This window comes from Pygocentrus nattereri, chromosome 3 (assembly GCF_015220715.1).
Source record: "Pygocentrus nattereri isolate fPygNat1 chromosome 3, fPygNat1.pri, whole genome shotgun sequence".
Lineage (NCBI taxonomy): Eukaryota > Metazoa > Chordata > Actinopteri > Characiformes > Serrasalmidae > Pygocentrus > Pygocentrus nattereri.
The window spans coordinates 14,669,243-14,682,447 of NC_051213.1; the positions used below are offsets into that span (position 1 = coordinate 14,669,243).

The window sequence follows — 13,205 nt, forward strand, 5'->3', positions numbered from 1 at the left end:
AACTCAAAAATAATCATCAGAAATAATTCTCCTTCATAACACCCTTAGCATTCACATGACTGATAAACACTGTAATTGAACAAGAGGGTTACAATCACGGCTTCTACAGCAACACACAGCAAGCAAGCAGCTGACCGTAGCCTGAATATTAACACATTTAACTATAGGAAATATTTTGAACTTATTATTTTAAGGGTCATTTTGGAAGGGGGTATTTGAATCTTGTTCAGAAATGCCAAATGAGTATTCAAAGCCTGTAGAACACCCTAAAGGACTCTCATGCAATCCAGCAAGAATTATTGTATTTTTTTAAAAAATCTATTCAAATGAACCTGAACTGGCCTTTTTTACCTTGTTAGTTCAGGGTCACTTGCCCTAATCTTTCTGAAACGTCTTCCCACTTCCACCCCCATCTTTCAGAGTGAAAACACTCAGCCAGCTCAGAGACCCTCCCGGATACCATGTTTCACCCTGAAATACGTCACAGTACAAGAGGAAAATGCATTGCGATTTCTGATTCATGTTGACTTTAACAGATTTTCAGGAGTTGGATTTTAATTCCAGGCGAATAAGATGCAGCTCCAAGAAGCCCGGTTTATTACCACATTCATAACAACATTGTCTGCCTGAGGGAGCAATATTTACTGGAAAAGGGCAGTTCAGCTTTCTCACAGTCTTCCATAAAGACATGTCCAGACATCAACCGCACCAACACTCTTTCAATATGCACTCACAGCAACACCCACACCACTCTGAGTGCCTAACTGATGTTGTTACACATGGTAATAGTTTAGCTGAAGGCGTACACTGTCATGTTTCAGCCACCCCCATGCAAAGACACAACAAAGACAGAGGCTCCAACACGTGAAAAGCCCTTTCACGCCAACGGCAAGGACAGAGACAAACACAGGGCGATCGAGGCACTGCTATAGTATCGGAACACAAGCATGCAGAGGCAAAGATCCATTTTCATATCATCCTTTTCACAGATAAAAAAGCATGACACATGGGAATCAGTTAACTTTTCTGCACAAAATATACACAAAATAAAAGTATACATCCTTACATACTTACATATAAAAAAAAAAAGCACAGCAAGGGCTAAGACGTCAACGCTACACAGACAGAACTCAAGGCGGCATGTTTTAAGTTATAGGCTGAAGGTTGGGATTTTTTTATTTTTTTGCGTCGGAGTGTTCTGGGACAGTGGGGCTTTCACTGCCTCAGAACTCTTTGAATAAAGGGGAGTAAAAGTCAGTGCTTCCAGAGGTCCAGGTCAAAGTTCAAAGGCAGGAAAGCTGGAAGCCTGAGGCTGAGCCAGGTCTGAGAGAAAGTGTATCGCTCCAGCCATACCTGTAAGAAAGAGAGAGAGAGAGAGGTGCAGAGGTTTCAGCCAGCATGCTTGAAAGAAAACGAAGCACATCATTATGGACTAAGACAGAAGTTCCCAATCCTGGAGCAGCACTGTCTTGCTCATTTCCCTGCTCGAACACACCCAGTTCAACTCAAGAAAGGCTTGGTAATTGACATATCCATGCTCTGCCCACCAATAAGCTCTTTTATAACTACTGTTGCTAGGCTGGACAAGCTTTAAGGCATACCTGTTAAAATCCCATTTGACCTAGTGAGTCACTGTAGAGCATTTTGTTTGGATGGATGGATGGATGGTTTATCCATCCCAAAGGAAATTCAGCAAACATATGCAAATTTAGAGTGTCTATATAATGCTGAGTTTCCAGTTTAAAATTTTACATAGTTGTAACGGAAACTAGACATGCTGGAAATGACAATGAAAAATGTTAGTCAACTTAAGCTCAAGTACACGAACAATACATACAATACTGTGATTGTCTTTTTTATTTGATTAAATAAATGTTTTTTAAATCTTGAGGGAAGGTACTTTGTACAAGCACTTTCTACACTTTTTTCCCTCTGCATACTCCCTCGTTTGTAACTGTTTGTATTTACAAAAATGCGATTATTAAATCATATTAAATGTGATTTCTCACTAGGGTACAGGTGATTTTTATTAACTCTAAGGCTGGTCTAACAGTTGTAAGGCTGGTCCTCATAACAGTAGCTTTGCACCAAAATATTCAGGGCAGGTATATTTAGCACCCTGTTTTAGTACTTCTAACAAAAAATATACCCTCATGAACTCAATCACAGATATGAGTCACTCCTTCATTACATAAATGACCATGTGCATGAAAGAGAAAGCAAGGAGCATTTTTTCAATCAATACGCACTCAGCAAGGTTGGCGTCAGTGACGTAACTGTAACTGGGTAGCCATGCAAACTTGCAATAAGATTTTTTTTTTAAGAAGGTACAAAATGTACCTACAATTGGTGAATTTTGCAAAATTGCTTTGTTTGTCAATAAAATTAGTGTAGTGCCTTTCTTTTTGTTGTTGTGCCATGTAGCCACTTGATCAAGTGAAGACAGCTCTAAAGATGGCATTGAGAATTCCTTTGAGGGCAAACGGTCCAAGTGGACGAGGGCACAGGCAAAACCACACCGGCAAAACCAGGGAGGAGGAATCTGCTTCAGTGTCAACACTGGGGTAAAGACATAATGGTACTATTAAAATTATACACACCTCCACATCATCCAGAGTCACTTTTTATCATCTGAAAAGTGTTCTACTCTCCCAGTTTTCTACTTTCATTTTGGTCACAGAAGGGCTTTAAAAGTGCAAATATAATGAGGGAAAAGCAGTAACTGCAGACAGCATGTTGGATCACTGCTAAAGCCCTATTAAAAATGTTTATCGTCATCATATGGGTTCTGCGAGGACTAGACAAGGGCCACAACACAGGTAAAATACAGCAACGATAAACTATGCTTCTGAGGAAAAAGCCAAATACAGGCAGGAGAAAGAGATTAAAAAGTAACACTCAGAAACGCTGAAAAGCTACATTGCTGTTAACAAACCACCTTCATTCTGGAAAGGCCTCCAAGAGAGTTCGGCCATTCTCTCTTAGTCCCCTGCCCTCTTTTCCCACCCAAACTCTCTAACCTCTAACCCCTGCTGATCTCACCATCAATGAGCAGGATCTTAACATGCTCTTCAGCAGACAGAAGGTGAGAAGTTTTAGTCTCCCTATCTACCCTACAGCACTGTTGTGATCAAGAAGCACAGATTTTCAAAAACATCAATAAACCATCAGAACTTTGCTCTGTTTCTACATGCTTTAAAACTTAAGACACCATTCCAACCCTGAAGAAAACTCAATATTATTGGACTAATTGACTACAGATCAGTAGACCTGACCTCTAGAGACATCAAAGTTTTTGAACACCTGGTCCTAGCCCACCTAAAAACCATTACAAATCCGCAGCTTGATATCCTGCAGTTCTGGCACAAAGTTAATAGGTTTGATGATGATGCAGTTAACTTGGCCTTGCACTTCCTGATGAGGCATCTCAGCAGTCCTGGAACCTACGCCAGAGTTCTATTTGTAGACTTCACCTCAGCATTCAGCACTATAGTGCCATAGCTGCCCCAGTTGTCCCCAATACCATCTCCTGGTAGATCATGGATTTCCTCAAAAACAGAAGACAGCAGGTGCAGCTTGGGAAACACACATCAGACCCCCAGACCCTCAGTACCAGAGTACCACAAGGTTGTGTGCTTTCAAACCTTCTCTTCATTCTCTACATCAACATAAACAACTGTGTCTCCAAAGAACAGGCTTTGAAGATCCTGAAGTTTGAGAAGTCTGCCTACAGAAAGGAAGGAGCTTTTGTCCTGGTGCAGCAGCAATCGCCTGCTGCAGAACATGCAAGACCATAGAGATGGTGGTGGACAATTAGTCACAAATAACCCCCCTCAACATCAGTGGATTTGTGGTTTCAACTGTGGAGTCACTCAAGTTTCTGGGCACAACCCCATCCAGAGACCTGAAGGGGGAGACGAACATGGTCTCCATCACCAAGAGAGCACAGCAGAGAATGTTCTTCCTGGGTCAGCTGATGTAATTCAACCTGCCACAGAGCCTGAAGAGTCCATCCTCACGTCATCCATAACCATCTGGTTTGGTTCCTTCACCTCACAAGAATGAACCAGACTCCAATGCATAAAAAAGACCGTGGAGATGATCATTGGATATAATCTGCCAACACTTCAGAACGTCTACAACAGCAAGGTAATGAAGCGTGTTGGCAAAATTACAGCCAACCCGTCTCATCTTGGACATCACCTCTTCCAGCTATTTCCCTCTGGTAGAAGAATCAGGGCCATCAACCAGACATGCCAACTGCTTCCCCCCCCCAGAGTAGTAGCTCTCATTAACCAGAGTGGACGATTTAATTTTAAACTAAAACTAACATCCCTCCCTTACTGTATTACAGTATAACTCCTCTATGCTTATTTGCACAACTGTACAGATGTTTTTTTTCTTACACAAATATCATCCTGTAATGTTCTGTATATAAAAGTTCCACCTTTTTCAGTTTCAATTTTTCCTACCTTTTATTAAACATTCAAGCTCAGAACACATTTTTAAGAAACATTTAAGTAAGAATCTCTTTTTTACTTGGTGTTTATTTAAAACTATGTCTCTTGGTATTTCTCTTTGGATCTGTGTCATTTTCTTATATGATTTTAAATTTCTCCTAATTTCTTGTATTACTGTTAAGCTTTGTTTCCTGTTTGTGTAAGCTTTGTTTCCTGCTCCTCAGACCAGCATTTGTATTAACATTCACATCTGCACATGTACAAATATTCACACATCGCTTTAAGCCTCTCATTATTGGTTGGGAACCACTGAACTAAACTGTATTCTACAAGTACTGTCCTACAACAGTGCTGATGTAATGCCGTACGAAAAGTCTGAGCAAGTACTGTAAATTACATTTAGCAACCCTAGAGACTGGGTCCTCAAATAGCAGATGTATAGTGTCATACACCATGATGATGACAGTGAATGAGTGCTAAGGGACTGCTCTCCGTGCATGTATGAGGCTGAGACTGAGGCTCAGGTCTACCACTAGCCTGTGTGAATCTGGTGAGATGAATGTATCCACCAATCAGAGGCTATTGTTACTCGGACTCTTGTGCAGGAAAGCATGTTACTATAGCAACAATAAGGTAAGGCAGCAGATGAATGGCTTCGGATGCCAACTCCTTTATCATAGCCGCAAGCACACATGGAGGTGCAACGCTACACTGCAGAAGACTACATAATAATCATTTTATTTATGTAGCACTTTTCATGCTGGTGGCTGCTCAAAGTGCTTTACAGACAGGTGATAAAATGTAGTTATAGAAGACATCATTAGTATTTAATTAGAATCAGAATAAAATGAAAAAGATTACAAGATGAACACTACAAGACATTTAGTTTTATTGCTAGTTTAAAGAGATACGTTTTTAGATGCTTCTTAAAAGTGAGTGCAGAGCTTGACTGTCTAATAAAAGGTGGAATTAAGTTCCACAGTTTAGAAGCATAATAACTGAAAGAGTCTCTCCATGTTTTCTGTATTTTACAGAGGGTGTCTGTAGAAGGCCACTATCTGCAGATCTTAGATTACATAAGAACATAAACAGACAAACACTTTGTGATGTAAACAGGTGCTTTAGGGTTGTTTTGAGCTTTAAAGACTACTAGCAGAACCTTGAAATCTAACCTGAATGATACAGGCAGCCAGTGCAGTTCCTTCAAAATCACTCTGATAGAAAAGGCCGAACTTTAGCAATATTTTTAAAATGATAAAAAGCTACTTTTGTGACCGTGTTTACATGCGGGGTAAAACAGAGCTCAGAGTTTCTCTCTGACTTTCTGTACCAACGATCAGTTTCTTAATGATTTAATTGTAGAAAATTTTGCGACATCACTTTTAACGTCAACCTGAAATAAGAATTAACCTTTTATTAGTTCATGTCCAAGGTCACTGAATTAGGCACAATTCATCATATCATTTAAAAGATCCTTGTTTCCTTGTAACCTTTCATCAAAATATAACTTCTGCTCATCTCTAAAACATGTTCTGGGTTTTTATTATGTGACTGTGCTCTAGTGATGTGGGTAAAAATAGTATTAATGAATAAAATAAAGCTTATCCTTTCCCTCCCACCACCAAAGTGAAAAGCTGAGAGAGTTAAGACATACAATGTTTCACTTGTAGAAGGAAAATGAAAGGAAAAATGATTTCCAATTTACATTGACTTTAATGCTGTAGTCACTCATTCAGGAATTGACATGATGGCTAACCATCATGCCCTTAACATGGAAGAAAGTGTAAATTGACATTTCTAGGATTTACTTTCAGGAAAAAAATTCCAATCTTCAGCATGTATAATGACCAAAATGTCATATATGAAATATTTTTTATTATATTCATATTTTTATTTTCCTCCACATATTTACTGAGTCATATCACGTGTGACACAGAAAAGATGTCATGGTTCTTTAAATACAAAAACATTGGCAAAATGTCCATTGACTACCTTTTTATAACTAGCCTATGTTGAACCCATCAAAGCATTAAGCCGTCTTGTTTTGCAGAGCCTCAGTAATTTTGACAATTATAACAGTAATGATCCTTTTTTAGCAAGGAAAGAAAAGGTCAGACAATAATTTGAGAATGATTTATGTGAGAAACAGACACGAACACAAGCTTTACCTTCAAAGAGGGAGTATGGTCGATCTGGAATACGGCAGCCGTGTGTTCCATAGTCTAGACACCACTCAGCAAACTACAACACAAACACAAGAAGTGTGTTCAGAACAATAAATAGATGAAAGACATAGTATAACTGTAGTATACTACTATATATACTATATAAAAAACACAGGACACTACCGTTTACATCCGTTACTTACACAGAACACTACTGTTTACGTCTGTTACTTACACAGAACACTGCTGTTTACGTCTGTTACTTACACAGAGCACTACTGTTTACGTCTGTTACTTACACAGAACACTGCTGTTTACGTCTGTTACTTACACAGAACACTGCTGTTTACGTCTGTTACTTACACAGACCACTACTGTTTACGTCTGTTCCTGCACAGAACACTACTGTTTACGTCTGTTACTTACACAGAACACTACTGTTTACGTCTGTTCCTGCACAGAACACTACTGTTTACATCTGTTCCTGCACAGAACACTACTGTTTACATCTGTTCCTGCACAGAACACTACTGTTTACATCTGTTACTTACACAGAACACTACTGTTTACGTCTGTTACTTACACAGAACACTGCTGTTTACGTCTGTTACTTACACAGAACACTGCTGTTTACGTCTGTTACTTACACAGAACACTGCTGTTTATGTCTGTTACTTACACAGAACACTGCTGTTTACGTCTGTTACTTACACAGAACACTACTGTTTACGTCTGTTACTTACACAGAACACTACTGTTTACGTCTGTTACTTACACAGAACACTACTGTTTACGTCTGTTCCTGCACAGAACACTGCTGTTTACGTCTGTTACTGCACAGAACACTGCTGTTTACGTCTGTTACTTACACAGAACACTGCTGTTTACGTCTGTTACTTACACAGAACACTGCTGTTTACGTCTGTTACTTACACAGAACACTGCTGTTTACGTCTGTTACTTACACAGAACACTGCTGTTTACGTCTGTTACTGCACAGAACACTGCTGTTTACGTCTGTTACTTACACAGAACACTACTGTTTACGTCTGTTCCTGCACAGAACACTACTGTTTACGTCTGTTACTGCACAGAACACTACTGTTTACGTCTGTTACTGCACAGAACACTACTGTTTACGTCTGTTACTGCACAGAACACTACTGTTTACGTCTGTTACTGCACAGAACACTACTGTTTACGTCTGTTCCTGCACAGAACACTACTGTTTACGTCTGTTCCTGCACAGAACACTACTGTTTACGTCTGTTCCTGCACAGAACACTACTGTTTACGTCTGTTACTGCACAGAACACTACTGTTTACGTCTGTTACTGCACAGAACACTACTGTTTACGTCTGTTACTGCACAGAACACTACTGTTTACATCTGTTACTGCACAGAACACTACTGTTTACGTCTGTTACTGCACAGAACACTACTGTTTACGTCTGTTACTGCACAGAACACTACTGTTTACGTCTGTTACTGCACAGAACACTGCTGTTTACGTCTGTTACTGCACAGAACACTACTGTTTACGTCTGTTACTGCACAGAACACTACTGTTTACGTCTGTTCCTGCACAGAACACTACTGTTTACGTCTGTTCCTGCACAGAACACTACTGTTTACGTCTGTTCCTGCACAGAACACTACTGTTTACGTCTGTTCCTGCACAGAACACTACTGTTTACGTCTGTTCCTGCACAGAACACTACTGTTTACATCTGTTACTGCACAGAACACTGCTGTTTACATCTGTTACTTGCAACATGCACTTTATGAACAGCTGCTCTACATACTTACACATATGCGCATAAAACTGCACTTTTTTAAATTTCTACTATTGTTTTTAGTGTTGTCATGTTTTTTTATTTTTTTCTAAGATTTTATTTGGTGAATGGAGGAACAGAAAACTTATAAAACTCTAGAATAGGATCTGTTTTTATATATTCCTTTATATACAATTGGGGGGTCAGAATGGGTCACTACAAGCCATGAAATCTATACACATGATACGGCCAAAAGTAGGTGTACACCTGACTATCACACATGTATGTATTGCTGGACATCCCATTCCAAAACCATCCCATTCATCTCAGCCTTTGCTGCTAATAACTGATGTTGGATAAAATGGCCTGGCTCGCAATTAACATTCCGAAACATCCCAAAGGTGTTCAATGAGGTTGAGGTCAGGGCTCTGTTCAGACTACTGTTTTAGAGTTCCTCTAAAACTCACCAAACCATGTTTTTACAGACCTTGCTTTCTGCACAGGGACATACTCGTGCTGGAACAGGAAAGGGCCCTACCAAAACCTCTGCCACACAACTGTCTAAAATGTCTTTGTATGCTGCAGCATTAACATTACCCTTTACTGGAACTAAGGGGCCTAGTTCAAACACTAAAAAATAGCCCTCCTCCACCAAACTTTACAGATTCATCAATCAGACTTCCATACAGTGAGGCTTGATTCATCACTCCAGAGTCCAGTGCTCACACCCCTCTAGCTACCTTTGTGGTAAGACATGTTCGTTTGATCTTTCATTGAACCACCATTAATATCAGGCTACATATTTATTTTATGATAAGACTAGAATGTACCATAGGTCTCAGCCTCTAGGCAAGGGGTCTAGAAGTACGATCCTAGAGAACTGGACTCCAGCGCAGTTTGGCAATTTACCTGCTCAAGCACATCTACTAAATCTGCTTATTAACTGAAGAGTTGAACCAGGTGTTCAGGCAATTCACGGAACTGCGCTGGCCTCCATACCTCCCGGACCAGATGTCAACACCCCTGCTCTAGGGACCCTAACATGGTTACATTCACAGCTAGCTTCCAAACTGTGTAAAATCCCTTACTTTACCTGTTTTTCTTTACTGTGAAATAAATCATACAAATTACTTCATACAGATCAGCATAAACTTTATGTTTAAACAGTAAAATAGTCAATTTCACTCAGTTCATTACACAAAGCCAACAGACAGTCAAAGCAAGTAAAATATTCAATTTAGATGATGGCAGGTTGTATTCTGCTATAAGAGAACAGAGCAAAATCATTGATATTGCCTTTTCTATATAGTGTAAGATCTGGGAGTAAAATGTAAAATGGGAGTAAAATCAGCATATACATTTCTGAGTAGGTTAAGGCATGTTTGTGGCTTGTTGGGGGTAAAGTGCATTAAGCTATGTGCATTTTTGAGCAGGAGTGATGTCAACTGGCCAAAGTTTATGGGGCAAAACAATGTAAAACTAGATTTCCTTTTTCCAAGCCTTACACAGTCATGTCTTTCAAATTGTAAAGTAAAAAAAAACTCAGTGTCCAAAAGAATTCAGAGATCCCTTCTAATTAGTGAATTCTGCTATTTTAAGGTGCACCCATTGCTGACACTGGTGCTTAACTCCACACTGAGTATATAACAGAGCAACTGTGCATGAGCCTAAGGTCACAGTCCCCAATGACATACATCAGCTAAAGCCCAGCACTGGGCTGGGAAGCAGTGGAATTTGAGTAACGTAGCATCTTCTAATACCTTTGGGATGAGTTGGAGTGGCTTTTAGGATCCAGACCTAATTAAGTACCTGGCCACCCTAAAGCTCTTGTAGCTGAATGCAATCAAATCCTCAAAACAAATGTTCCAATATCCAGTGTAAAGACTTCCCTGAAGAGTACAGGCTGTTACTGCAGCAAAGCTGGGCAAACTTTATATCAATACCCTTGATTTCAGAAGAAAGGTTGGATTATTAGGCATCTACAGGACATAAATTGTGCTTTAAATGGGCAAAAATGTGATTAGACACTTATGCACTACCATCTTGCGTTACTCATGATTTCATATCTATCTACATGGTCTCTCAGCCACTATGAAAAATAAATGCATCAATGAGTGCAATCGAATTGTTTTGACAAAGTAAAAAAACATTTTCACTTGAGCTCTTCATCTAAAGTTGGAGTTACTGAGGCAGCAGAGTGTCTTCTGTAGTCTGTTGTGGCTCAGACGGGAGCTATGTCTGGCATAACATTTGCAGTGCAAAATAACTCCAGCTGTAAAAGGTTACTGCAATGATGCAGGAACAGCAGAGCCCATTATGCTTTCATTGCTTGGCAGTTTGGCCAGGCTGCAGTAATTATTAGAGATCTAATAGGAAAGAGCCCTACACCAGTGGTGAATACAGAGAATCACTCTACTTGTCTCAAATGAAAACACTGCGTGTGTAGTTGTCCCTCGGCAGAGACAGAGGGTCAGTCTGGAGGCTGGCCCTGGCCCTGACTGTATAACGATTTTATGTGGGTTGATGTGAAAAAGAAAAGGGACTGTAAGAAGGTGATGTTAGAAGGTGTAATTGATCCAGCTATACAGACCGTAAGAAAATCTGAAACATTATTAGGAGGAATTCCACTTTTTAATTCTGCATAATTTTGAATAACATTTTATGTGAAATTCTCCATTCTAGAAAAAATGACCATGTCAGAAGTATTTACAGTAGTGGTGGTAGTCAGGCCTCTGAAGAGTTACTGCCTATACAAATTATTATGAGAACATGGTTATGAATACACTGTCTGAGACACTGTTTTTCAATAATTTTGAGAAGCCTAAAATGTATTCTTTTAATCCATTCAGAGCAGAGAGGCATATGCATGGTGTTCCAAGGCGAGTGGTTTTCAAAGAAAACCGTTCTTTTAGGATTTATCACTATTTTACCATAATCAACAATACATACAAAGCTCAGAAGACACATTGTTCACTGGTGGTTTTGGATAGGAAATAAAATGGTCAAATTCGCATTGTAGACATTGTGGTCCCTGGGTTCTATTACCACGACTGTAAAGAAACTAAGTTTCTCTACAATTAACCTTTTGATGTTATGAATGATTTTGTTCAACTGGAGTTATGCAGAAAGGTAAAGGTAGGTAAAAACACTAGTAGGTAAAATAAAACTGCACACTAGCAACATGATAAATATTGTCCTACGCTAAAAATAAATACTAAAAATCTTTCTCCAAAAAAAGTTAGCATTTCATGACACCGAGGTCATGACTGTGTATACAGTGCCTTCACTGAAGATCAAACAAACACTCTACACTTATAAACTGATAAAAGCTAAAATTAATGAACCTATTCTGCAGTAATATGCTGCAGTTATGGTAAAGCAGTACGGTAGTAGAAGCAAAAATCAGTGGAAAATTCTTGCTGCCAGCACTTAGTAATGGCATTAGCTGAAAGCACTAAAAGGAAAGCAGCGCAGTGTGAAGCTGTGTGACATTGCTGGAGCCTGGGGAGGGCGTGACTGATCCTACAGCAGCTTTTCCTGCCAGCATGCTGAGTGGCTGAAGAGCCAAGTGCAGGTCAATATGGAACCACAGTACTAAGTGCTCTGCTGCAAGATCCTGCAGGGGAGGGGCTACAGAGACATGCCCCATGCCAGCAGTGGGTGGAACAAAAAGATGCATTGTAAAGGTCCAGACAATACAGGCACACAAGAAGCATGAAATATTTGGTTATATTAATTTCTGCTTTTTATACACAGCATAATAGCATGTGTACAAAATATATAGCTCATACTATTAAGATTTAAATGACAAACTGGACAGCAAAATGTACTTTTAGCAGAAGATGTTTTTGGGAACAAGTACTTATTAAGCGATAAATGTACAGAAACATGTATTTGCAATTATATTTGTTATATCTCCCTTGAGATTGGATCTCGACTTTCAAAATATGATGAATCCTGGATATTGTTTTTATCTTAAGTAACTGTTTAGCATCAAAAATTATTCTCATTCTAGATTTTACAGCTTGAAATGACTTTGACTTTAATGAAACCTGTGAAACTGCACAGGTCTAGCATATTACAATCATTTTCTTGCATATTACAATCATTTTATTGCATATTACAATCATTTTAGATTGAAAACACTGATTTCAAACAATCCCCCGTTTCACACAACACACAGACAGCACTCTGAGTGTGTATTGGTGCAGCTGCGTACCTTACAGGCTCTGTACAGGTATTTCTGCTCCTGGGTGAGTTTGTAGAGGGACAGGAAGGCGTAGCCATTGCCAGATGTGCCATGACAGATTCCATAACCCTTCCTCAGTAACCCTCTCTGCCAAATCACCTCCCCACACTCCACTGCGTCCTTCAGGTACTTCTCATCCTTAAACACCTGACAACACACAAACATCAGCCACCAACAGAGAAAAAATATTTAACTCACTACTCTTTGATTTACAAGTTTAATACTTAATTATATTTCACACCCACACAGACATTCGCTCTTTTAATGGCCTTTATAAACAGGCTATCACTTAAAACTCTTGAGACCATGTGGATATGCTACATCTTGTGACATGCATTGTTTACTTGGGCTGTGCACACTGAAGAAGACTAGATTCAAAAGCATGTTTTTTGTTTTTAAAGAAATAATTGTTTATTTCCCCACGCCTAAAAGCTTAACTGTACATTTTACACTCATTATAAATTAGGAACTCTGCTAAGGATATACACTGACAATGGAATTGTGAGCCAACGGCAACGATTTTCACATACACATATGGAGATGCCGATATGAATG

At 39.4% G+C, this 13,205-nt stretch overlaps 1 protein-coding gene across 2 annotated transcripts in view; it reads right to left on the reverse strand.

Annotated features, from left to right (window-relative positions):
• Positions 1–537: 537 nt before the first annotated feature.
• Positions 538–13,205, reverse strand: part of lancl2 (LanC lantibiotic synthetase component C-like 2 (bacterial)) — a 47,120-nt gene continuing 34,452 nt past the window's right edge. For both annotated transcript variants that reach the window (XM_017704184.2, XM_017704190.2), the window contains exons 7-9: positions 12,621–12,797; positions 6,629–6,701; positions 538–1,353 (exon numbers count right to left, since the gene is read on the reverse strand). In XM_017704184.2, the coding sequence (XP_017559673.1) occupies positions 1,277–1,353; positions 6,629–6,701; positions 12,621–12,797 (327 nt within the window). In that variant the 3' untranslated portion in view covers positions 538–1,276. The remainder of the gene's footprint in view (positions 1,354–6,628; positions 6,702–12,620; positions 12,798–13,205) is intronic.